Source organism: Dendropsophus ebraccatus, chromosome 12 (genome assembly GCF_027789765.1).
Source record: "Dendropsophus ebraccatus isolate aDenEbr1 chromosome 12, aDenEbr1.pat, whole genome shotgun sequence".
Lineage (NCBI taxonomy): Eukaryota > Metazoa > Chordata > Amphibia > Anura > Hylidae > Dendropsophus > Dendropsophus ebraccatus.
Genome location: NC_091465.1, coordinates 65,645,639 through 65,673,632, shown reverse-complemented (window position 1 = coordinate 65,673,632; position 27,994 = coordinate 65,645,639). Strand labels below are relative to the sequence as shown.

General features: G+C 47.4%; 1 protein-coding gene across 1 annotated transcript; it reads left to right on the top strand.

Moving 5' to 3' along the window:
• LOC138769016 (fish-egg lectin-like) lies at positions 1-27,769 on the top strand. Its single transcript, XM_069947170.1, has 6 exons — positions 1-189; positions 322-549; positions 5,295-5,628; positions 13,543-13,706; positions 13,798-14,025; positions 27,402-27,769. Exons 1-6 carry the CDS (start codon positions 141-143, stop codon positions 27,737-27,739), a joined length of 1,341 nt encoding a protein of 446 aa, XP_069803271.1. The 5' UTR covers positions 1-140; the 3' UTR covers positions 27,740-27,769.
• Positions 27,770-27,994: the final 225 nt, after the last annotated feature.

The window sequence follows — 27,994 nt, the reverse complement described above, 5'->3', positions numbered from 1 at the left end:
TATACATATGTTTACCACACCCCATGGATTCGGAGAATGTCACAAGTCCCTGCCTTACAATATATGATGTGACATGGGGAGGAGTTCAGGCAGCTTCTAAAAGGTGTACAGCCTGTCGGTCACCACAGTAAGAAGTCACCATGATCCATATCTTTGGTCTCTTATTCCTGTGCGCAGGAGCGGCTGCAGGTAACCTTTATCTATATATGAGTCCAATAATAAAACTGCATAATGGAACTGCTCTTCTTTGCATTTGAATCCTTGTAGATCATTCTTTATTACTATGATATTCTTGGACTGTCTTGTTGCTTCTTTTCTCAGTACTGCAGTGCACTGTGATACCTGGGAAGCTGAGGCAAATAGATGCAGGAGCCGATGAGGTGTATGGTGTGAATGATGATGACAACATCTACCAATGGGTGGACCAAAACTGGAAGCTGCTCCCTGGAAAGCTGATCCATGTGTCGGTGGGTCCAGCCGGTGTCTGGGGAGTCAACAGGGGGAATACTATCTACAAATTCCAAGATGGCAACTGGGTGGCTGTTAATGGTAAGAAAAAATATTTTTGACCTTCTCTATTAGGCTATGTTCACACTACGTATATTTCCGCTCGTAGTGCGAACCGCCAATATACGCACGCAGTTTTGAGGTTGATGCGTTCGCTTGAAAGTATACGATATACGGCCGCACAGTTCACACTACGTATGAACTTAGACCGGATCGTATACGCCGCCGTGAAAAATGAACAAGACCATTGTTTGAGGACGGAAATGTTCGAACTCACGGCCGTGGATTTCCTTGCGGTCCCGTACAAAGTACTTATTCCAGCCAAATTGGACTTGATTTTTCGATTCAAAACGTTCTGTGTGTTTTATTGGGCTGGGCGAAGATTTCCAAGTAAATGACCTGCTTCAGATCGCTTCGAAACAAGCTAGGGAAGCATAACTCTACTACGGGCGTATGTTCGCGGTGTGTACGCATCCGGCCGCTTTTTTCCCACGGCCGTAGTTTCGGCTGCACATGTACGGCGGCGTAAGAACTGCGGACGGAAAGATACGCAGTGTGAACATAGCCTTAATGTGTAAATACAGAGATGACTTCAGTAAAGAAAAAAAAAAAACACTGTCCCTTTTAAAACACTTAAAGGGGTTATTCAGCGCTACAAAAACATGGCCACTTTTCCCCCTACTGTTGTCTCCAGTTCAAGTGTGGTTTGCAATTAAGCTCCATTTACTTCAATGGAACTGAGTTTCAAAACTCCACTCAAACTGGAGACAACAGCAGGGGGAAAGTGGCCATGTTTTTGTAGCACTGGATAACCCCTTTAATGTGGTCCTGAAAGCTGAGATATTGGGTGCTGTATTTTAAGTGGTCATGTAAAAAATTCAGATCAGGTCGCTCTATTGCTTGTATATGAAAGAAAAATTCTGCAAGGTTATGAAATTCATCTATTTGTAATATTGTGAGCCGGCAGGGCTGTTCTCTTGTTATTCAAAGAAAAATCACAGGTGACTACAGTGTTTCCTTCAGGTCACAGGCAGCAGCGGGCAACTAAAGCAGTTTTACAGGGACCCAACAGCTTCCCATATCTCAGCTTCATGAACCTATGATATTATTCAGGATCCTTATCTACCAGGCAGAGCAGGAAACACGACTTGGCATCTTCCTTAAAGCGTGTCATTTGCACTAACTTCTGACATGTCATCAGACATACAAAAAGTGCAACAGCAACCTGCAAATGCCAGGACTTACCTCACATACTCCCTCCAGCGAACACACAATAAAAACCTGTTCAAAAGATTGAGAAAAATGAAGTTCTTAGCAAACTCTATGATCAAACCGAGTGTACAATCTGATCACCTTAACGTGGTGAGATGCTACACTCTGTTTGATCACATAGTTTGCTAAGAACCTAATTTTTAAAAATATTTAAAACAGGTTTGAATCGTCTGTACGCTGGAGAGAGTATGTGTGGTAAGGGCCAATTAACACTGGCCCTTACTGGCGGAATTTGCGCATCCTCCCTCCGCTCGGAAGAATTGACGGACCGCGGCACCGGCTTCCCCGTGATGGCGCTGTTCAATCCGTGGGTTCAGATTAAAGAGGATGTACCTGCTAGATACCGCCGCAGTGTAATAGGACCTTAAAGGGGTTAACCACCGCTACAAAAACATGGCCACTTTCTTTCAAAGACAGCCCCACTCTTGTCTCCAGCTTGGGTGGGGTTTTGCTGCTCAGTTCCATTGAAGGGAATGGAGCTTAAAGGGGTTATCCAGTGCTACAAAAACATGTTGTCTCCAGTCCAGGTGTGGTTTGCAATTAAGCTCCATTTACTTCAATGGAACTAAGTTTCAAAACCCCACCCAACCTGGAGACAACAGTAGGGGGAAAGTGGCCATGTTTTTGTAGTGCTGGATAACCCCTTTAATTGCAAACTGCACCTGAACTGGAGACAAGAGTCGTGTTGTCTCTGAAAGAAAGTGGCCATGTTTTTGTAGCACTGGATAACCCCTTTAACGTTCCAGCACAGATTGCAGCTGATCTCAGCGGATGTTCCAGCTGAAGGACACCATGCACTTTGCTCATACCCTGGGGACCTTTGTAACAGAAAGGGATTACACAAAGGGTAGAACACCTTCAGTAAATATTTTATGAACATAATAAAAAGTTTGCACAGACATACTGAATATGTCCAGCATTGATCAATCTTACACGCTGTTTATTGTTGCTGTGCGTGATTCATTGGCTATATCAGTTCTGGTATTTACAGTGTTGACTTTGGATTGTGCTCAGTAGGATCTGCAGAATATTTTTGAACTGCTGAGGTTTTTTTTGTAACCTGTACTGTCTGTATACAATAGAATAACATGTTACTAGGTGCTTGTTGACACAGTCTCCATCAGCCATAGTATGTGTTAGAGTAATTCAGTATTTAGACAGATATTATTTTCTCACTTATTGTATCTAGTGGATTATACAACATTCTGCAGGCTGTAGGTGTGTAGAAATACAGGTAATACCATAAGGATTTGCCTTTAGGCTTCATAGGGCAAGTGCATGGGTTTCCCCCCAAAACATACAGATAGGTTAATTTAGATTGTGAACCCCAATGGGGACAGGGTCCAAAATTGGAAAACTATGTAAAATGATGTAAAATCAGTTGGCGCTATACCAATAAATAAAAGTATGTAAAAGTGAGGCAGCACATTAAGAGGCTTGACAAACTAGTTTTACTTTTCCCCACAGTAAAGCACTTGGCTATCTCTGGCTGCTCCATAGAGAATTAATGGAGCTGTTATTCACGCATCTGTGGTACTTGGCCAGTATTTGTCATGTTATTTGTCGCGACGCCAGCACTGTAACAGTGCACAGGTGTGATGTTGGTACCTGTTTTGTATGGCCGGTTTATGTCCCCAAAATGGTTGGTAACCTCTGGGCTTGCTGCAGTTCCCTTGGGCTCTTGTCACAGCAACATGGAGTGGTAGTTAACCCACCCAGGATGTCAGTACCGTCACCCACAGAGTCGAAGAGTCGACAGTCCGGGTCACAACAATTGGGCAGTGCAGTACAAATCACAATCCAATAAGCGAAGTCAATAAACAGGCAATATGTTCAGGGGCAGGCAGCTAGTAAGGATGGTCAGAATACAAGGCAAAAAGGTCAGAATAAACACAGAGAGACAGACAGAAGCAGGCAGAGACAAGCGCAATATCCGGCAGTGAGAGGCAGGCTGGCACACACTATATAGGAGACCAGAGGTCAGTGCAGAATCTGATTGGACCAGACCCCTAATCGCCTCAGAACACCTGGGGCAAGAGCAACCTGACTGGCTAGGAGAACAGTCTGTCAGACTAGCTAACCAGCATCAGAGTTAACTCCGGAGTAGCCAGAAGTGTCTCAGGCAAAGCGGGTGTGGCTGAACAAACCCAGAAGGAAATAGAACAGTGTTCAGACAGGGTTCAGGACACTGCACAAACATACAAAAATACTGAATATCAGCGCCATCTCGGCCACACAACATGAACCGAGGGGCACGCGGAACTCAGCACAGGCACATTCATGACAAGAGTCCTGTGCGTTTCGTACAAAAATAAAATAGTTTACTGGGTAACATTGCAAATAGACAGTACACATTATGCAGATGCATTGCAGATCTCAAATCTTGATACAAACTTGAGTGCTAACAGTGAAATAGACCTGGTACTTGTAGGACTAGGTGCTGGAAGATAGTAGGAACTTTAGTGACGGTGAACAACCACTATAGTGGTTGCATGTAGATAGAAAATCTTTAGTTGCATCTATTTTTTGTCCCTTTCAGAGGTCCTGGCCAGAGTAAGGCCCTGGCTTAGCTTCAGCAGTAACTAGTTTCTGTGTGTCCTCTCTCACTGGAAACTAGACTAAGACTGATCTCACTTCCTCCACCAGTTTAACTCCTCCGATGAGGGTAATATCTAAACCCTCCTGTGAGTGGTAGGGCTGAGTGTGTGCGCAAGAGAGGAAGAAGAGGATAGGAGAGATAGAAAGAGCATCTACTAGTGGTCAGCACAAAACACATGGTACAAAACACTTAACCCTTTAGCTTCAGCTACATACACATAGTGGAGACTTCTAGTGGGGAAACTAAAGTACTACATCCACCACTTTAACCTTAGTGAGAACTTTAGGACAGGTGCACAAGAGAAACAAAAGTGGTGGGACATCACACATCAACCCATGGGTCCATTCAAAATAAAGAAGTCAGGGCACTGTTCTAGAGATACCTGGGCGGGCACAGAGGTCAGACCTCCCATTATCTCATACCATAGGTTCCCAAACCCCTATAAAGGGAAAGAGAAATCTTCTCATATCTCCTTACAGCGCACAAGGCACCAAGGATGAAGGTATATTTCTAACCTTTATCCTCTTTGCCATTTCTGTGCAGTTTGTCGTTAAATACGTTGGCTATTAAGGCAGTTTGATTCACTGGGGGTGGGTGGTGAATCGGTGCATTGTCGGTGGTAGCTCCACCCCCAATCCGCCTTACTAGGGTACGGATTTAACTATAAACTGAATGGAACAGCGCTGAGGATGAAGGTAAGAAACATACCTTCATCCTCAGCGCCCTGTGCGCTATAAGGAGATATGAGAAGATGTGTAAAAAAAAAAATCTTGTCTTGAAAACCCCAGTAATCCCACTAGTAGATAGTCTATCTATCTATCTATCTATCTATCTATCTATCTATCTATCTATCTATCTATCTATCTGTTTGTCTGTTGCTCTCTTCTAACATATATCTCTGATTTTGTTCCCATAGGTGCTCTGAAACAAATAGACGCAGGTGGGGAAAAGTTTGCATCTGGAGTCAATTCAGGGGACGGTATTTACTGCCTCAACCAGGATCAAGTAGTTTCCAGATCTACAGTCTTGTCCTACACTGCACTAGATGGGAGTCTGAAGTATTACAGCTGTGGCCCTTATGGCTGCTGGGGTGTCAACTCTAACAATGATATATGGTACCGCCATGGTGTGCAGCCCACATCCTGCAGGGGAAGTCGGTGGCAACAGATAGACGGTAAATTGATCATGGTGGAGGTCAGCACAGATGGTTCTGTCTACGGTGTGAACTCCCAGGGACAAGTATATAAAAGGTAAAAGCTTTGGACACATTGCACTTCACTATTATACATAGTATATGGGCAGGGGCACTGTGGCACTGTGATCGACAACATAGAGACATGATATTGACTCCCAACCTGTAAAATTTCTGCCTGCCAGTAATATATTATCAGGGGAATAACATAAACCAGAAAAGGTTCTATTCCCTAAAGAGACCCAACTAGATTCCCCATTCCATTATGGGCCTTAGTTCTCTGGTAATCATTTTATAGTATACAGTGGTACCTTGGTTTAAGCAAGAAAAGCTCACAATTTTTAAAAATTATATCTGGGTTTAAGAGCATTGCTTTAAATTTAAGAGACCCTTGTACTGGTCAAATGCAGAAAGGGGCAATCACAACGGATTACCAGACCAGGAAGAGTCCCCACGTAGTAGGATCAGCGCAGGAGTACTTGGATTTGCACAGGGGTATGCAGCCAAAGGTCATCAAACCATCAGTAAAGTAATACCATATACCAGGGGTCCTTAACTGGCGGACCGTTGTCCGAACCCGGACCGCGGAGGCCAGCTGTCCGGACCCCTGGTCAGACCTCCTAACCGCCCCGGATCCGACCGGATCTGGGACGGTTAGGAGGTCCCGCTCCCCACTGCAATGCCTCCCGCCCCATAGGCGTACTGTCCTTAGGTTGCAGCACGCCTGTGGGGCAGTGTCGGTCCGGCCCCCGGCTGATATGCGCTCTCTGTAGGGACGTCCCGGGGATTCCCCAGCAGAGCGCGCATCAGTGACCTCAGTGTACGCCGTCGGCCTGAACTTCCGGGTGCGCGTTCTGCTGGGGAATCCCCCTGACGTCCCTACAGAGAGCGCGTATCAGCCGGGGGCCGGACCGACAGGAGAAGAGAAGACAGGCACAGCGGGGGAGCGAGGTGCTGGGTGAGTTTTTTTTTTGTCTGTCTATAAGGGGAGAGCGCACAGGGGCGCTATATACTACAGGGGGAGAGCACAGGGAGCTGTATACTACTGGGGGGAGATCACAGGGGGCTATATACTACTGTGGGAGAGCACAGGGGGGCTATATACTACTGGGAGGAGAGCACAGGGGGCCTATATACTACTGGGGGTACCTCACAGGGGGCTTTATACTACAGGGAGAGAGCACAGGGGGCTATATACTACTGGGGGGAGATCACAGGGGGCTATATACTACAGGGGGAGAGCACAGGGGGGCTATATACTACTGGGGGGAGCTCACAGGGGGCCTATATATACTACTGGGGGGACCTCACAGGGGGCTATATACTACAGGGGGAGAGCACAGCGGTGCTATTTACTACTGGGGGGAGCTCTCAATGGGGCTATATACTACTGGGAGGAGCTCACAAGGGGCTATATGCTACAGGGGGAGAGCACAAGGGGCTATATACTACAGGGGGAGAGCACAGGGGGCTATATACTACTGGGGGGAGCTCACAGGGGGCTATACACTACAGGGGGAGAGCACAGGGGGCTATATACTACTGGGGGGAGCTCACAGGGGGGCTACATACTACTGGGGGGAGCTCACAGGGGGGCTATATACTACTGGGGGGAGCTCACAGGGGGGCTATATACTACTGGGGGGAGCTCACAGGGGGCTATATACTACAGGGGGAGAGCACGGGGGGCTATATACTACTGGGGGGAGCTCACAGGGGGCTATATACTACAGGGGGAGAGTGCACAGGGGGGGGGGGCTATACACTACTGGGGGAGCAAGAGCAACAGGGGTGGGCTATATACTACCAGAGCAGTCACCCCCTTTGTACCTTATATCAAAGGGCTGGTGAGAGAGAAAAAATGCCAGTTTTCCCGCTAATAAGCAGCAATTCTGTATGTAAATAGTTGAACGTTTGTGAAACGATGTTCAGCTCGGACCTTCACCTGACTATAGACAGTGGCGGTCTTTGGCACCAAGCACACCAAGCGCTCGCTTGGGGCCCCCAACATCCAGGGGGGCCCCCACGCCCCGCTCTTGTGCTCAAGACCCCTGGACAGGGCTGCTGCCCCGCTCGCTGCTGCCATCTGAACTGTAACTATGAGCACTCGTAATGAGCACTCATAGTTACATGCAGCAGCAGAACTTACAGGGCAGGAGACATTGTCTCCCTTCTTGTCATTCACTTTTGTGGCCACAGAAAGTGGTTTCCCTGCGGTCACAAGTGGCCGCTCTGTCCTTGTGGTGCCGGCGCTCCAGTGACATCACTGGAGCATCGGCGCCAGGACAAGGGGAGTGCGGTCTCTTGTGATCGCAGAAAAAACCCTTCCTGCGGCCACAAAAGTGAAGAGAAGAGGAGACGCCCGGAACCAGGTGAGTATAAGTGTTTGTTTTATTGTGTTATATACTATATGGGAGGGGGAGCACACAGGGGTCTGTTTAACTGGGGGAGCGCACATCAGGGGTCTATATAAATGGGGGGAGCACACAGGGGGGCTATATAACAGGGGGAGCACACAGGGGGGCTATAGACTACTGGGGCTTCACAAAGGGGTCTACATACTATTGGGGGCAGCACACAGGGGGTCTATATACAACTTGGGGCAGCAGAATGGGGTCTATACACAACTTGGAGAGCACACAGGAGGTCTATATCCAAGTGGGGGAGCACACAGGGGTCTATATACTACTGGTGGGGCACACAGGGGGTCTATTTACTACTGGGGGAACATACAGGGGGTCTATATACTACTTGTGAGGCACACAGGTGGTCTATATATAACTGGGGGAGCACACAGGGGTCTGTATACTACTGGGGCAGCACACAAGGGGTCTATATAATACTGGTGGGGCACACAGGGGGTCTATATACTACTGGGGGAACCACACAGGGGTTTATATACTACTGGAGGAGCACACAGGGGTCTATATCCAAGTGGGGGAGCACACAGGAGGTCTGTATCCAAGTGGGGGAGCACACAGGGGGGCTAAATACCCCTGAGGGAGCACACAGGGGGTCTATATACAACTGGGGCAGCACACAGGAGGTCTATATACTTCTGGGGAAGCACACGGTGGGGGGGCTATATATAACTGGGGGAACACACAGGGGTCTATATACTACTGGGGGAAGCAAACAAGGGGTATATACTACTGAGGGCAACACACATCGGCCTATTGTTTTGGAACGCGTGTCGAGGGGGGGGCCTCAGACATAACTTCGCTTGGGGCCCCAGAAATGCCAAGACCGCCCCTGACTATAGACCCCGGTAAGTGGACCTTCACTAAAAGTTGTTGAGTACCCCTGCCATATGCTCTTTATTTGCAACGCGTTTCGCCTGATGTGTCTAATACAGGCCTTTCTCAAGCATAAGGGGTAGACTATGTGCACACACTATATAGGGAATCAGTAATGACTAATGACAAAAGACTTCTGGTCAGTGACCTCGGAGGTCTGAGATTGAACTATAAACAGATGTCAGTACAAGCATAAATGAACAAATGCCAAATAAAAGCATAAATATACAATTCGAGTAGAGACCAGTAAGTAAACTGGACTAACAATGAGATATGTAAACGCTGTAAATGAGTAAATAAATAAATAAAATGAACAAATCCATAGATATATACATAACTATATTGGGCACCTAATGATATAAAGTCCATAGTCCATAAAAGATCTATATGCATGATTCCAAACAGGTGCGTAAATAAATGAAATAAATGAACAATTCCATAAGTATATCCATAACCATGTTGGTTGCGTAGCGGTGCAAAAACTCATGGTCCATAGCACCAAACAAAACTGCAGGTGTTCATAAGTATGTGTATATATTAGGGATGGTCCGAACCTGCCGAGGTTCGGGTTCGTACGAACCCGGACTCTCGGCAATGATTCCCGCTGTCTTAAACCTCCGAGGAGAGAATGGATACAGTGGGAGGACCGCCTGGAAAACCAGGATACAGCCACAGCTATAGGCTGTATCCCAGTTTTCCTCCCGCTTTATCTACCCTCTCCACGGAGGTTTAAGACAGCGGGAATCATTGCCGAGAGTCCGGGTTCGTACGAACCCGAACCTCGGCAGGTTCGGACCATCCCTAGTAGATATATAGACGTACTTATAGACATACTTATGAATACCTGCAGTTTTGTTTGGTGCTATAGACCATGAGCAGTGTCGGACTGGGGCCCACCATTAAAGAACCAGTGAGACACGACATGCTGACCTGCTCCTTTTCTGGATTCATCTGTATCTGTGACAAATCTCAGAACTCCCTACATTTATACAGCTCTCAGGCTATACTGGGAGTTGTAGTTTCTGAGTAATTAATAAATCGCTGTGTGCAGAGGCTCCTGGTGGCTATAATCTGTGGTTCACAACCATTAGCCCTGAAGATCCAGCAATACATCTCTCTGCACTGTACTACAACTCCCAGCATATCCTGAGGGCTTCAGACTGTCAGTACATACTGGGAGTTGTAGTGCCTGCAGCTGTTGTAGTTGGGTCCTAGGTGCATTATACACTGGATGCTTTGTGGAATATAAGAATACATAGATCTGTGGGGGCTCAGTGTAGGGAAGTGACCCCAGAACATCACTGATAGGGGATAAAACAAAAACATTTACTCCTACCGTATTATTACTATACCTTCACTGTTACTATATTATTACCATACTGTCACACTCTTACCATATTATCACCAAATCCAGAAAACCAAGAATGAGGTTACCAATAAAACCTGTATATAAGAAAAAAAAATGACCTCATCACCTCACTGTGACCACCACCATTACCACCGCATACTGACTAAGGGGTCATTCATACGCTTGTAGAACTGATGTCGGGAGCTCCAAGGCAGTTTAAAAGTTTGCGCTAGTGTACTGTAGTGACTGCAGGTCTGTGTCAGTACACTAGCGCAAACCATACACTGACCCATTTAGACCCCAATGGTACACAGGCTCTGCACGATATAGAAGCAATTACAGTGCAGTTACTAATGACTCACAGGTGACGTCTTCTCTGATTGCACTAGCTCACTTTTTGGTTTCTTCTCCATCTGGTGCAGCCATCATGAAGACTTTTCCGACCACAACTCATCTGCTGAGAGGCAGCTGGGGGTGACTGGGGGGACTGTTGGGGTGATTACAGCTGCTGGGGTGACAGCTGGAAAGCTGGGGTGACTGTGACTGCTGGAGGTGACAGAAGGACAGCTGGGGTGACAGGGGGACAGTTTTGGTGACTACAGCTGCTGGGGTGACAGCTGGGGGTGATAGGGGGACAGTTGGGGTGACTACAGCTGCTGCGGTGACAGCTGCAGGTGACATGGGGACAGCTGTGATGACTGGGGCTGCTTAGGTGACTGGGACTGCTGGGGGTGACAGGGGACAGCTGGGGTGACTGGGGGACAGTTGGGGTTACTGGGGGACAGCTGTGGTGACTGGGACTTCTGGGGGTGACAGGGGGACAGCTGGGGTGACTGGGGGACAGTTGGGGTGACAAGGTGACAGCTGGGGGGAATGGGGGACAGTCGGGGTGACAGCTGGGGGTGACAGGGGGACAGCTGGGGTGACTGGGGCTGCTGAGGTAACTGGGGGACAGCTGGGGTGACCGGGGGAGGGTCCGACACATACCCCTCACCAGCTCCGGCTCACAGCCCTGGTCCCTGGAGGAGAAGAAGTCGCACAGGCCATCTGTTTGGTGGGTGGCGCTGCTCGGGCGAAAGGGAGTGAGTGCGTGGGCGTTCGGGGGGGGAGGGACGGACTCCGGCGCAGTTTGGGAGAGGTTTTCCTGTCTCCTCTGCTGGATTCGGAGTGGGCACTGATGCTGTCATCTGACTGGGTAAGTGAGGGCCCAGTCAGATGACAGCATTGACAGGACGGCAGCAATGTATCACTGTCGGGGGCCCTGCCGCCCGACAAACAGTGTGCTGCAAGCGTTGGGGGCCGGGGCCTACAGGAGGATCCTGCGGTGGCCCAGTACGATGCTGACCATGAGTTTTTGCACCGCTACGCACCTGACATGGTTATGGATATACTTATGGGCTTGTTCATTTATTTCATTTATTTACGCACCTGTTTGGAATCATGCATATAGATCTTTTATGGACTATGGACTTTATATCATTAGGTGCCCGATATAGTTATGTATATATCTATGGATTTCTTCATTTTATTTATTTATTTACTCATTTACAGCGTTTACATATCTTATTGTAAGTCCAGTTTACTTACTGGTCTCACACTTGAATTGTATATTTATGCTTTTATTTGGCGTTTGTTTATTTATGCTTGTACTGACATTTGTTTATAGTTCAATCTCAGACCTCCGAGGTCACTGACCCAGAAGTCTTTTGTCATTAGTCATTACTGATTCCCTACATAGTGTGTGCACATAGTCTACCCCTTATGCTTGAGAAAGGTCTGTATTAGACACATCAGGCTGAAACGCGTTGCAAATAAAGAGTATATGGTATTACTTTACTGATGGTTTGATGACCTTTGGCTGCACACCCCTGTGCAAATCCAAGTACTCCTGCGCTGATCCTACTATGTGAGGACTCTTGTCTGGTCTGGTAATCCGTTGTGATTGCCCCTTTCTGCATTTGCCTTCTACAATGATACACGCCTTTCATAGAGTTGTGCCTATAGCTTCCAGGTGAGAGGATGCCTGCAGCACCTTGCTATTACACTTCCTGTCTCTTCATACTACACAAGGAAGCGCCCCTCCTTCTCTTCCTTGTACTGGGTGGAAGCAGGAGCAGGGGAGGGGCAGGGTCTGCATAGTGGGGTCTACAGCACTGTACTCTGACCCAAGAAGTCTCCCTCACCTTCCAAATCATAGCAGATCCACTTCAGGCTAGGGTTTGCATCAGGGGACAGGACTGGGGAGGTAATAGCTGTAACCCCTCTCTCCCCGGACAGAGGTGCTATACTGTACACACATCTGCCCTGCTCATTCCTTCATGCTCCTTGCAGTCTCTATCAGCCGTTGTGTTTCCCATCCTCTCCACTACTACTATAATGTGCCTGCACTTACACTTAGCTATACACACTGCTACTATAATGTGCCCGCACTTACACTCAGCTATACACACTGCTGCTATACTGTGCCTGCACTCACACTCACCTGTACACACTGGTGCTATAATGTCTTAACTCACACTCAGCTATACACACTGCTGCTATGATGTGCCTGCACTTACACTCAGCTATACACACTGCTGCTATAATGTGCCTGCGTTCACACTAAGCCATTCACACTGCTGTTTCGCAAAGTTTCTGTCACTGTCCTCCTGCACAGCTCTGTGATTCTCACTTCCTGATTGGTCCATGCTGAATATGTGCCCCTTCCCCATTGCTGTCATGTGACCACACAGACCTCTGACAGCAGCCCTGCTTCTCTATTCTAGCCTGTTGTACTATGTTACTGCATTAAAGGGATCTTCATCTCCATTCTGTATCTACAAACTACTGCTGGCACTTACTATACATTTTACTCCACATGCTGATTGCTATACTGTACAGTAACTTATAATATGACACATTCAGATGTTTCTCATTGTTTGTTTCATCTGTTTAACATGTTCAGAATTTTAAAAAATCCTTATTTTTGGGGTGTGGAACAAATTGTCTGCATATCAGTGATTTCTTGTGGGAAAATTTGCTTTGGTAAAAGAGTAGATTTAGATTACAAGCACAGTCACGGAACTAATTATGCTCGTAATACAAGGTACCACTGTATTTGTATAGAAAAACTCAGATTTTCAGTATTGATACATAACATAATTCTGGTTACCATTAGTCACCACTAGGGGGTGCTTACTGCATAATGGACTCATACAGCTGGTATTGATCAGAGCAATACAACTCTATGTGCAGGGCCCCCTAGTGGCACGCAGGCGGAAAAAGCAGTTCATCACTGGGCACAACATAAGATTACACCAAAGTAAGAAGCCTCTCCTCTCTATTCCAGGGAAGGGATCTCAGCTAGCAATCCCATTGGAACCTCTTGGACCCGGGAGGATATCTCTGGCAGCTTCCGACATGTATCTTATGATCAGGGAAACCTGTGGCTTCTCACCATGAATGGAGACATCAATAGATGCAAAACTGCTTTTACCGAGGTTGAGTCCAATGGTATTGGTCTTTATGCATTTTTAATCCTTGTAGATCCTTGTTTACAGTTACTATGACATTCTTGGACTGTTCTTGTTGCTTCTTTTCTCAGATCTGCAGTGCACTGTGATACCTGGTAAACTGAAGCAGATAGATGCAGGAACCGGTGAGGTTTATGGTGTGAATGATGATGACAACATCTACCAATGGGTGGACCAAAACTGGAAACTGCTTCCGGGAAAGCTGATCCATGTGTCGGTGGGTCCAGCCGGTATCTGGGGAGTCAACAGGGGGAATACTATCTACAAATTACAAGATGGAAACTGGGTGGCTGTTAATGGTAAGAAATTTTTTTTTTGACTTTCTCCATAAATGTGTAAAAACAGAAATGACAGCAGTAAAGCAAAAAAAAAAAAAAAAAAAACATTGGGGGAGATTTATCAAACTGTACAGTAGAATTATCTCAGTTGCTCCTAGCAACCAATCAGATTCCACTTTTAATTTATCACAGATTCTTTGATAAATGACAGGTGGAAATTGCTTGCTATAGGCAACTAAGACAATTCTACTTTACACCGGTTTGATAAATCTCCCCTATTGTCCCTTTCATAACTTTTAAAGAAATCCGGCCAAAATGCACATATACTGCTATTTTCCTCAATTTAGTAGTTCAGGCAGACTTCAATTTCTCTAAAAAAAACGTGACGTCGCGAATCAGAGCAGGTCTGGGTGTAATTCCTACGAAACGTCCAGCAGGGGGCTCAGTATATGGAGAAATTACATTTTAAAACTAACTAGGGGATTTCTTATGGGGAGAGCTCCATGACACTTATTACAGTATAAAGAAATTGCAGTCATCAAGTGCCAAGAAGCCTCTATTATACGGTTAGTGAGCCAAGACACTGTCACAGCCCAAACATACAATAAGGAGCAGGGTGAGGCTGCTGGATAACATGAATACTCATGAAGATTGCACATAGGTGGGGTCGCAGCCACTACAGGGATGAGCCAGGAAGTCATCCTGATCCCGCTGGGAATGGCCTCCCCCGGCTGCAGTAGAGGAACAGACACACACCCTGGGCCCGGCACTCATCCCAGCTATTACAGTGCCCCCACTCATCCTTACCCATGTACGATGCACATGCCACCACACAGCCAGGAGCGGCCGGTACCAATCAGTGAAAGGGGGGGGGGGATCTCATCAGTGCTGGCACTTTCCGTGGAGGTGCAGATGCCGGGACTCCAGTTACTATGGGTTTGGAGCCCACATCATATAACTCATCCTCCCGCGCCCCTCTGAGCTTATACTCCTAACTGAGCGGCCAAACTCACCTACCCCCCCCCCCCCCCCCCCCCGTTGGCTGACTGAACCTCATCAACAGGAGCATCTCCTCCTGTATGCGGCGTGTCTCCCTCCCCTCTGTCTCTCTCCCGCAGCAGTGAATGACTATGTTTGGTGGGAGAGACAGTGGGGACCACGGTATAGCAGCGCTCACCCCACTGCACACAGGACGGGCTTGAGAAAGGTCTCGCGATGAGATGGAAACGTTGCACTGGCTGTTATTGTTACAATGAAATAAAATCACAAGTTCTTTCACTACCTGGATGTGCTGCGACTTCGTGGAATATTAATTGAGAAGACATGAATTCAGTCTTCGTTGCTGGCACTACGTCATAAGGTCTGAATGTGTGAATACTATGTATCTGTGGTAGAGGTGGTTGGTGGTTGTGTCAGTTTAAGGCCCTATTCCACGGAACGATTATCGGCCATGTTCCCGTGGAATAGAAGGCAACGATCAGCTGAGATCATTCATGTCGGCTGATCATCGCAGTCGTTTGTCTTTCAAACATGTTGAAAAACAAACGACTGTGATAGGAACGATCTGCTGCCGTCGCTCTGTGAAATAGGATCGGCGACAGCAGACCGCCACTATCCTCTATGGGCTGCCCAGACAATCTAGCGTTCACCCGCGCAGGCCCTCTGCTCCCCGCGGCCCCTCCCACTTTCTCACCCACTCGATGCCACCACGTGTAATAGCGGTGGAAGCGAGCAGGGAACGAGGAGCAAACAAGCGCTGATAGCGGTAGTTTGCTCCTCACTGTTGGACCGTGAAATAGGGCCTTTAGCCAGTAATGTTATAGTTGTGACGCCAGTGCTAGTCCAGCATACAGGTGTGATGTTTATACCTACCTATTGTATGGCTGGCTGTGTTCCCCAAATGGTCGTTGACCTGCCGAGTTGTAGTGGAACCCTTGGGCTCTTGTCACAGTAGTCCTGAGTGGCAACTGACCCGCCCAGTGTGCGGTGCTGTGTGTATAGGTGCCAGTGCGTACAGAAGATGACAGAGTCCTGATAGTATAAAAATACAACAGCTTTACTGTCAAGTTCTTCAATATAACAATGCACGTTTCACATAATAGGGCTATGTTCACACTACGTAAAAGTACGGTGTGGAACACTGCCTATTCATCTTATACACTCCGGACGGGATCCCATGCGGCTCTTCAAAGAAAAGACCTGTCAGTTCACACAATGGGTCATGGAACAGCCGGTCTCTTACGTAGTGGGAACATAGCCTAGACAAGTATTCACCCAGACTTTAGTGCTTGACCTTGTTGTGCTTGAGGAGGTGCTTGTGCTTTAAGGTAGCAATAGAGAAGAGAGGGAGTGGTAGCGGTGCTTGAAGAGTAGAGGAGAGGAGTTTGCTATTTGAGGAGCGACAACCCAATGTAGCTGTGTACTCGACCGGAACCTGAAGAAACACCTTGTAGGCATCTGTTTACTTGTACAGTATTTGTGTATAGACCACCTTCTGCCCTACAGTTGCGAGCTACTTGTCCTGTCGGGGTAATACAAGCCCCAGTCATGGTTATCTGGGCATAGCTAAGTGTCCGGGGGTGTCCCAGTTACCTGCACTGCACAATAGGATACGTAGGCCTTCAGTACTGGCTGCTTTGTCCTATCAAGGCTACTTCCTCTTGTGCTCAGGATTCTGCCCTGCTCTGTGTAGATGTGTTCTCGGCGTGGGTCAGGGTGTTCCTTGGTGACCTCTTTCGTTAAAGTGCTTAGCACTACCTGCATAGTAGGTATTGTAGTAGTTGTGAAAGAACTGGTTGTCTTCTGCTGCATCTATACATTGTGGTGTCTAGACTTGACTAACTCCGTTGTCCCCAACAGGGGTCCTGGCATCAGCCAGGCCCTGGCTTAACTACAGGAGGAACAGTAGGTTTTGCGTCTTTCCTCTCTGAGAATCTGGTATTAATTGAACTGCACTTCTTCCACCATGTAAGTCCTCCTACAGGGGCCTACAGTGTAGTTTTCTGTGAGTGGTGGGAATGAGTGTGTGCAGAAGAAAGAAGGAAGATAACAGGCCAGAAGAAAAGAGCACCTTGTGAGTGGTCAGCACTAGTGATGAGCGAGTACTAAAATGCTCGGGTGCTCGTAACTCGAGACGAATATTTCCCGATACTCGGGTACTCGTTTCGAGTAACGAACCCCATTGAAGTCAATGGAAAACTCGAGCATTTTTGCAGGGGACCCAAGCTCGGCAGAGGGAAGGTCGTGTGAAAACCTGTCAACCTCAGAAAATTATAAAAACACCACACCAGCAGGGGCAGCATGTAAGGGTGCCTCTGAGGCTGCCTAATCACACCATTATGTCAAATTCTGGGCAACAGCCTGGATAAAACAGAGGTAGCATATGAAGCACCCAAAAACTCAGCCTGTCACAGCATGGCGTTGAGAACTCAGTGAACCATTAAAACAGAGGTAACATATGAACCACCCCAAAATTTAGCCTGACACAGCATGGCGGTGAGAACTCAGTGAACCATTAAAACAGAGGTAGCATATGAACAACCCCAAAATTTAGCCTGACACAGAATGGCAGTGAGGACACATGGAACCATTACAACAGAGGTAGCATATGAAGCACCCCAAAACTCAGCCTGTCACAGCATGGCGTTGAGAACTCAGTGAACCATTAAAACAGAGGTAACATATGAACCACCCCAAAATTTAGCCTGACACAGCATGGCGGTGAGAACTCAGTGAACCATTAAAACAGAGGTAGCATATGAACAACCCCAAAATTTAGCCTGACACAGAATGGCAGTGAGGACACATGGAACCATTAAAACAGAGGTAGCATATGAAGCACCCCAAAATTTAGCCTGACACAGCATGGCGGTGAGAAGTCAGTGAACAAGGTAGATAAGGCAGGCATTCAACCTCAGAAAAATTAGGCCTGACACCGCATGGCAGTGAGGACACAGAGAACCATTAAAAGTGAGTGAGGTAGCAAGTGAGCCTCCCAAAAATTATGCTAGATACAGCATGGCAGTGAGGACACAGAGAACCATTAAAAGTGAGTCAGGTAGCAAGTCAGCCTCCCAAAAATTATGCCAGACACAGCAAGGTAGTGAGGACACAGAGAACCATTAAAAGAGAGTGAGGAAGCAAGTGAGCCTCCCAAAAATTATGCCAGACACAGCCTGGCAGAGAGGACACAGAGAACCATTAACCCCTTAACGACATCGGGCGTAAACTTACGCCCTGGCGCCCTGGTACTTAGCGCATCAGGGCGTAAATTTACGCCCGATGTTTCCCCGATCGCTGCGTGTTCACACACAGCGGTCGGGGAAGATGGCCTGCTATAAATCATAGCAGGCCATCATAGCTTTTCGGCACGGGGGGTGGTTAACACCCCCCGTGCTTACGATCGCCGCTATAGGCTGATCAATTCAGATCAGCCAATAGCGGCGATCGCAACCTTTCCGGGTCATCGGTGACCCGATGACCCGGAAAAAAATGGCGGTCGGTGCTGTCCGAGGACGGCACCGACCGCCATTACTGTAAAAAGTAATGGTGATCGCCGTGCCACCGGCCCGATCGCCGTGAACGGCCGGCCGGCCGTTCACGGCGATCGGGCCGGTGGCACGGCGATCAGAGTCCCACAAAATAGTAAATACCTGCCCTGGACCCCTCAGCTAGGTAGCGGAGGGGTCCAGAGCAGGTATTTGTACATTACTCACCTGTCCCGGGCTCCTGATCGGCGGCTTCCGGGTTCGCGGCGTCCTCCGTCATTCCGTTCGGTCTTCGGGTCTTTCCGGCGGTCCTCGTCGTCTTCTTTCGGCTATTTTCGGCTCCAGCCTCGTCATTTTCCGGATTTTGCGCTCTGCTGCCCCCTAGCGGCTGATATGTGTAATACACTTATCAGCAGCTACAGGGATATTCAGAATATAGAAAAAAAAAAAAAATTTTTCCCAATTTTTTTTTTTTTCTATTTTCCGCACCCTATCGCCGCTGAGTGTTGATCAGCATCGCACGAAAGTGCGCTGCTAATCAGCAACTCTTCCTTTTTGGCGTAGGGTGTTTTTTTTCTATATTCTACTGCCTCGGTCTGCTTATAAGTGCCGCACATAAGTGCGGCATTTATCAGCAACTCCTTTGTTGGCGTAGGTTTTTTTTATACTTACTGTAAAAAAAACACGTAAAAAACACTACATTACACCACACTACATTGAATAAAGTTTGACACTACACCACTACATACCCCATATACTAGTCCCCATATAAAGATGGCCCCCAGGGTGTTTTCGGCGTCAGAGGAATACGTTATTGCCTCCGACACCAAAACAGCCAGTGAGGATGAATGGGGGGGATCGTTCTTTCCTCCATTCATCCTCATCATCCAGTGACGTGTCTGGGGGTAGCGTAGCGTACGCTGCCCCCCAGACACGTCTTTTCCGCCAGTACCGTCCCAATAAGAGATGACGGTATGGTGTGAAATTCTACAAACTTTGTGACAGTACCTCAGGGTACACTTACAGATTTAGGGTACGTGCACACTGCGGAATGGCGAAGGATAACCCTTTGTGCATTCCGCAGCTGGCACCCGCCGGCGGACTGATGCGGGCGCATGTCTCCACCCGTGTCATAGACTCCATTCTATGCACGGGCGGATTCCGTCGTCCATCCAAAGAATGAATACGTTGGACGGAGAGCGGAATCCGCCTGTGCATAGAATGGAGTCTATGACACGGACGGAGACGTGCGCCTGCATCAGTCCGCCGGCGGGTGCCAACTGCGGAATGCACGAAGGGTTATCTGTCGCGATTCCGCAGTGTGCATGTACCCTTAGAGTGTATGTAGGAAGGAACACCCGAATCCAGCCCCAGATGCCCCCTCCCCCCCTATCCTCGGAACAAGTGGGAAGATCGTCCGGGAACTGATCTTCCCACTGCTGGATAAAGGTCACCACCTGTACGGGGATAACTTTTATACCAGCGCCCCCTCTTCTGGTCCCTCGCTGCCCTGTAGCTTGCGGCACGATCCGAACATATCAGAAGTAGTAATAGAGCCCTAATATTTAGCAGCCATGGAGCGGACCCAGCGCTTCTGGATATGAAGGACCCCGTATCGCAACAGGACAACATTCTCCAGGTGACGTCCCCCACACTGGAGAACGGGAGACCCCAGAAGAAGTGCAGAGTGTGGCATAACAAGGGGATCAGGAAGGACACCATTTTCCAGTGTGACACCTGTCCTGATCACCCCGGCCTCTGCATACTGGATCGCTCCAAGGCGCACCACAAGTCATTGGGGTTCTACATTATCTAAATTCTGTCCCTTATTCCTATTTCAGGTGTCACGTTGATCCAGGGATTATTCTGATCGCCATTATGGAGTCGGGAAGGAATTTTTCCCTGTGATGCGGCTACTGTCGTCTGCCTCACGAGGGGTTTTTGCCTTCCTCTGGATCAACACAGGTTGAATTTGATGGACACCTGTCATTTCCAACCTTATAAACTAATAATTGGCCTAATACCCCCAAATAAATTAGAATTGTCCCTTTTTCCCAGCTAAATAGGTATGGCTGCCATTCCCATTAGAGGATGCCATGATGCAATTACAAAGCCTCTGTGCGGCCAGGACAGTAGAAACCCCCCACAAGTGACCCCATTCTGGAAACTACACCCCATAAGGAATCTAACAAGGGGGGCAGCGGGGATATGGCCCCCTGGTGACGGCCACATTTGGGACGTGAAAATGAAAAAAATGGTATTTTTTATTTTCTCGGCAAATGTTCTACGTAAGTGCCTGTCACCAGTGGGGTCCATATGCTCACTGCACCCCTTGTTAGATTCCTTATGGGGTGTAGTTTCCAGAATGGGGTCACTTGTCGGGGGTATCTACTGACCTGGCAGCACAGGAGCTTTGTAATTGCGACATGGCCTCCATCCTCCATTCCAGCCTCTAAATTGCGCTCTGTCCCTTTGGTGGCTTGCCCTGTGCCCATATGGCACATTATGCCCACATATGGGGTATTTTCGTAATCAGGGGAAACTACCCTACACGTTTTGTGTTAATTTTATTTTTTAACCCCTTGTGGAAATGGAAAAAATCAAGGCTAGACCAACATTTAGTGTAATTTTTGTAAAATTTTTACTCTAAATCATTAATCTTGTCATGATTTTTTCATTTTCACAAGGGGCTAAAAGATAAAAAAAACCACTAAATGTGTAGAGCAATTTCCCCTGAGTACGGAAATACCCCACATGTGGACATAAAGCGCCATGCGGGTGCAGGGTAAGCCTCCGAAGGGAAGGAGCGCCATTTCGTTTTTGAAGGCTGGATTTGGATGGAATGGATTTTAAGGGGCCATGTTGCATTCAAAAGGCCTCTGTGTTGCCAAGACAGTTGAACCCCCCCACAAGTGACCCCATTATGGAAACTACACCCCTCAAGGAATGTAACAAGGGGTGTAGTGAGCATATGGACCCCACTGGTGACAGGCACAAATGTGGAACAATGTGGCGTGAAAATGAAATATTACATTTTTTACACTATAATGTTGGTCTAGCCTTGAATTTATCATTTTCACAAGGGGTTAAAAGAGAAAAAAACACACAATATGTGTAGAGCAATTTCCCCCGAGTCCGTAAATACCCCACATGTGGACATAAAGCGCCATGTGGGCGCAGGGCAAGCCTCCAAAGGGAAGGAGCGCCATTTGGATTTTGGAGGTTGGATTTGGCTAGAATGGATGATGAACGCCATGTCGCATTTACAGAGCCCTTGTGCTGCCAAAACACTGGAAACCCCCCACAAGTGACCCCATTCTGGAAACTGCACCCCTCAAGGAATCTAACAAGGGGTGCAGTGAGGATATGGACCCCTTGATGACGGGCACATTTGTGCCATGAAAGTGAAAAAATGAAATTTTTTACTTTTACGTCACATTGTTCCACATTTGTGCCCGTCACCAGTGGGGTCCATATGCTCACTGTGCCCCTTGTTAGATTCCTTGAGGGGTGTAGTTTCCAGAATGGGGTCACTTGTGGGGGGTTTCCAGTGTCTTGGCAGCACGAGGGCTCTGTAAATGCGACATGGCCCTTGAAATCCTTTCCAGTGAAATCCAGCTTCCAAAAGCCAATTGGCGCTCCTTCCCTTTGGAGGCTCGTCCTGCGCCCCCTTGGCACTTTATCGCCACATGTGGGGTATTTCCGTACTCGGGAGAAACTGCGCTACACATTTTGTGTCTTTTTTTTCCTCTTATCCCTTTAAGAAAATGAAAAATTGAAGGCTAGAACAACATTTTAGTGTAAAAAAAAAAAATTTTCTTTTTTCACGCCATATTGTTCGGAAAATCTGTGAAGCACCTGTGGGGTCCAAATGCTCACCGCACCCCTTGTTACATTCCTTGAGGGGTGTAGTTTTCTAAATGGTGTCCCTTTAGGGGTGTTTTTTAGGTTTTGGCACCCCAGAGCCTCTGCCAACCTGAAGTGGTACAGTCAGAAATGACCAAATATAACGGAGGCGTTGAAATTCACTAGGCGCTCCTTTGTATCTGAGGCTTGTGGTTGCGTCAAATAGCGCAATAGGGCCACATATGGGGTATTTCTATAAACTGCAGAAACGGGGCAATAATTATTGGGGTGCATTTCTCTGGTAATAGGTTTATAATTATGAAAAATATTGGATTACAATAAAATCTCTTCACAGAAAATTAAAATTTTCAAATTTCTTACACACTTAGCTTTTATTTCTGTGACTCCCCTAAAGGGTTAAAACACTTTCTGGATATGCTTTTGCAGAGTGTGGGGGGTGCAGTTTCTGAAATGGGGTGCTTTGTGGGGCTTTCTAACATACAGGCCCCTCAAATACACTTTAAACCTGAACAGGTCCCTAAAAATATCTGATTTTGAAATTTTACTGAAAATTTGGAAATTTGCTGCTAATGTTTTAAGCTTCCTATTGTCTAAAAAAAATTAAAGATCATTTAATAAATGCCGCCAACATAAAGTAGACATGTTGCTAATGCTATTTAATATATAATTTATGTGGTATAACCACTTTCTGTATACGCAAAAAAGTTTCAAAGTTGGAAAAATGCATTTTTTCACATTTTTTCAAATTATTTGGGTTTTTTTCATAAAGATTTGTTATGATTATCGACTCCAATTTACCAGAAATGTAAAGTACAATATGTCACGAGAAAACAATCTCAGAATCAGCCGGATAGGTAAAAGCATCCCGAAGTTATTAATGAATAAAGTGACACTGGTCATATTCATAAAATTTGTCTCTGTCATTAAGGCCATTTCAGGCTCTGTCCTTAAGGGGTTAAAAGTGAGTGAGGAAGCAAGTGAGCCTCCCAAAAATTATGCCAGACACAGTCTGGCAGAGAGGACACAGAGAACCATTAAAAGTGAGTGAGGAAGCAAGTGAGCCTCCCAAAAATTAGGCCTGACACAGCATGGCAGTGAGGACACAGAGAACTATTAAAAGTGAGGAAGCAATTGAGCCTCCCAAAAATTATGCCAGACACAGCATGGCGGTGATGACAGAGTGACCAAGGTAGAAGCGGTAGCAGGTGAGCCTTCCAAAAATTATGCCAGACACAGCATGGTGGAACAAGAATTGGCTGTTGGCTGAAAATTTAAGGAGGAGGAGGAGAGGAGATAACATCAATCTTCATGTTGAGCTGCTTTCCCCGGGTGGACAGTTGAATTCAGGTGAAATCCAAGCTTTGTTCATTTTTATAAACGTCAGCCTGTCAGCGCTGTCAATTGACAGGCAGGTGCGCTTATCATTGATGATGGCACCAGCTGCCCTGAAGACCTGCTCTGACAACACGCTAGGGCAGCCCAGCACCTCCAAGGCGTAAAGCGCCAGTTGGGGCCACGTATCCAGCTTTGCAACCCAATAGTTGTATGTAGCAGAGTGATTGGGAAGGACGTTGGTATGGTCAGCAAGGTACTCCCTCACCATCTTTCTGAAGGCCTCCCCCCTACTCTGTCTAGACTGGGGACGGTTGACATAGTCTTGTTGGGGTGCCATGAAACTGTCAAAGGCCTTGGAGAGTGTTCCCCTGCCCCTTGACAAGCTGCCTGCTCCACCCCTCTTCTACCCTGCTTTTTGGCTCACAGAACTACGTCCTCTGGTGCTACTGGTGTCAGATGTAAATGTTCAGCTTCTGGACCAGGGCCTGTTGATATTGATTCTCTCTTATACTGCGTTCCTCGGCAGGAATGAGAGTGGAAAAGTTCTGTTTGTACCGAGGGTCCAGGAGGGTGAACACCCAGCAAAAAATTTAATTTAAGGGGCCACGGGAAAGACAGCCTAATATAAAGTCAGCCATGTGTGCCAGGGTCCCAACACGCAACAATTCTCTCTCCTCAATAGGCTAAGTCTCAATTTCCACCTCCACCACCAATTCCTCCTCTTCAGGCCATACACGCTCAACAGCTAAGGATTGAGCGTGCGTACCCTCTTCAGTCGCGGCAGCAGTCTGCTCCTCTTCCTCCTCTGTGCTGAGAAACAGATGTCGGGGTGGTCTGGCTATTTAGCGGCGGATGTTCTTCCCCTGTCTCCTGAGACGAAGGCAAAGTCTCAGACTTCAGGCTGAGCAGGGAGGTTTGAAGCAGACCCAGCAGGTGAGGATGGTGTGGCTGATAATGGCGGCATCGCCGCTGACCATCTGTGTTGACTCCTCAAAGGGGCCCAGTACCTGAAAGATAGCAGTCATCCACGTCCACTCTTTATTATTATAGATTTGAGGAAGCTGACTGACCTGACTACTGCTTCTTACCGAGGTTGACATCTGGCATTCCACAATGGCTCTGCATTGCTGGTAAATCCTGGCTGCCATGTGGAAGGTGGAATTCCACTGCCTAGGCACGTCGCACAGCAGTCAGTGAGCTGGCAGTTACAAGCGCCTTTGCACTGCCCTAAGGGTGGCAGCATCTGTGGTTGACTTGCGGAAATGCGCACAGATGCGCCGCACCTTGGTGAGCTAGTCAGCCAAATTGGGACACAAGGGAAGCAGTAGGGGTGTGACTTGCAATCACTGAACGGCCTTGGTTCCACTGAGTGGGGTGTTTAGCCTGCGCATGCGGGTTGTGGTTAGGCTGGTAGTGGTGGCTCCCCTGCTGATCCTGGTGTGGCACAGGTTGCACACTACAGTCCGTCGGGCATCAGCACTTTCTTTACAGAACCTCCAGACTTGCAAACATCTAGGCCTGGCTACGGGAGTTTGACTCTGTGAAACAGTTGCTGAATCTGATTTACTTGCTTTGGCCCTGCTTCTCCCTCTGCCCACCCCTCTTCCAACCGGTCCTGTGACTGAATTTGCCTCCCCCTCAGAAGCACTGTCTTCACTAGGCTTATCCACCCAGCTGGGGTCAGTCACCTCCTCCTCATCCACCAGCTCTTCCTCCAAATCCTTACTCTGCTCTCCACTTTGAGTTACAATCATGACTACAACCTCACTGTCTGACAACCAGGTCTCATCGTCATCATCAGACACCTCTTCAAACCCCGCGTGCAAGTCCCCACTTTCATCACCCACTGACTGCGTGAGCTGCATAGTTTGGACATAGGGACAGATCGACTGCTCCAGTTGGCCAGACTCAGGGAAGGGTCCAGAAAAAAATTCCTGGGAGCATGGAGGTGGTGATGGTTCGGAATCCCTCCTTTCCCTGGAGGGGCCAGGCTGTGGGGAAGGAAGCTAAGCTGCTGGAGCAAGGGTTCCATTCCCTTGGGTAATGTGGGTGGACTGAGTGGAAGACTGGGTGGTGGATAAGTTACTGGACACATTATCTGCTATCCATGTGATCACCTGTTCACACTGCTGCGGTTTCAATAGCGGTGTGAGACCCCATAAGTTGCAAGAAGCTAGGGAGTGAATGTCTGCGGTGTGTCACTGCTCCCTCCTCAACGGGTGCTGCTGTGTCACCCTGCCCTGAACCACGGCCTCTGCCCACTGCATCCCTTGGAACCCCACGCCCTCTTCCTCGACCCTTACCCCTGGGGTTCACCATTTTATGGACACTGCACAGTCAAGACTGAGATAGCTGCTCTGAAGATCACAGCAAGCCAAGAAAATATATTACTCAGACTACTTTTGGAGGTAGTCGTATAGAGTCTGAGTGTGTAAGTGCAGCTATATACTATATGCCACCCTCTCACACAGGGCAATTAGCAGTGAGCTTGGATGTGCCTTCACAAAGAAATACAGAAATAAGAAAATATAGTGGTGGTCACACAATTTTTTGGAGGCTGTTGTATACATTCTGTTGGTGACTGCAGCTACTTAGTGCTTGCCACCCTCTCACACAGGGCAATTAGCAGTGAGCTTGGATATGCCTTCACTAAGAAATATATAAATAAAAAAGAAAATATACTCGTGGTCACACTAGTATTTGGAGGCTGTCGTATAGAGTCTGTGTGTACGTGGTGGTCTTTGGTCTATGCCACCTGTTACACAGGACAATGAGCAGTGAAGTTCTATGCAGGTGTACTACAAATCACAGTAATACAATGTACAACGGCAGCAGCACCAGCCACATAATAATAAAATAGTACTGACCACTTCTTAGGGGTCCGTATGCAACACCTGCTGTCCCCTTTCTGCCAGTAGCTAATCACCACAGTGTGCTGCTAAAATCGTGTCAGCTGCACTGCAAGTCCCAGCCGGCAGTCTGGAGTAATACAAAAAAAAAAAATAATAACAATTTTAAGCCCTTACAAGGGCTGTTTGGTTCTTTCTCTAGTATTCCCTGCCTACTGGAACACTAATTCCCTTCTTAACGCTCTCCCTGACCAGCAGCAGCTCTGTCCCTAATCTCTTCCAGCATACGTCTGAAGCGAGTCCCGCCGGCAGAGATTTTTATATGGCAGGGTCATCTGATCTGGCCAACCAATCGCTGCTATCGACATGTATGGGTCCCACGTCATCGCAGGATGTACCAAAGAGTGTCCTGCATGTTTATTGGCTGAGAAATTGCGCCCAAACTTACAGGAAACGGATGATGAGATTTCCTCGAGTATCACGAGATGCTTGTCCGAGTAACAAGTACCATCGAGTACCCTAATACTCGAACGTGTATCAAGCTCTGAAGAGCATGTTTGCTCATGGCTAGTCAGCACAAAACACATGGCACACACAAAACATTTACCCAATACTAAATTCAACTGTTTAATACATAGACATATAGAAAACACTGACACCTAGGAGCGAAACTTTAGAATACCTCTTCACCACTTTAACCTGAGAGAAAAGGCTTTTTGACAGGAGAGACAAAAACACCTGTGGTGGGATACCATCTATCTATCTATCTATCTATCTATCTATCTATCTATCTATCTATCTATCTATCTATCAGTCTGTTGCTCTCTTCTAACATATATCTCTGATTTTGTTCCCATAGGTGCTCTGAAACAAATAGACGCAGGTGGGAATAAATTTGCATCTGGAGTCAATTCAGGGGACGGTATTTACTGCCTCAACCAGGATCAAGTAGTGTCCAGGTCTACAGTCTTGTCCTACACTGCACTAGATGGGAGTCTGAAGTATTACAGCTGTGGCCCTTATGGGTGCTGGGGTGTCAACTCCAACAATGATATATGGTACCGCCATGGTGTGGATCCCACATCCTGCAGGGGAAGTCGGTGGCAGCAGATAGATGGTAAATTGATCATGGTGGAGGTCAGCACGGATGGTTCTGTGTACGGAGTGAACTCCCAGGGACAACTGTATAAAAGGTAAAAGCTTTGGACACATTGCACTTCACTATTATATATAGTATGTGGGCAGGGGCACTGTGGCACAGTGATCGACAACATAGAGACATGATATTGACTCCCAACCTGAAAAACTTCTGCCTGCCATTAATATATTATAAGGGGAATAACATAAACCAGAATAAGTCCAATTCCCTAATAAGAGCCTAACTAGATTCCCCATTTCATTATGGGCCTTAGTTCTCTGGTCATAATTATATTGTATATCTGTAAAGAAAAA

What these genes read in the sequence shown, in the direction of transcription:
- LOC138769016 (XM_069947170.1), top strand. Translation starts at nt 141, where the DNA reads ATGATCCATATCTTTGGTCTCTTATTCCTGTGCGCAGGAGCGGCTGCA. An exon ending in CAGGGACAAGTATATAAAAG is followed by an intron (nt 5,629 to 13,542) that starts GTAAAAGCTTTG and finishes TCTCTATTCCAG; the next exon opens with GGAAGGGATCTCAGCTAGCA. An exon ending in AAACTGGGTGGCTGTTAATG is followed by an intron (nt 14,026 to 27,401) that starts GTAAGAAATTTT and finishes TTGTTCCCATAG; the next exon opens with GTGCTCTGAAACAAATAGAC.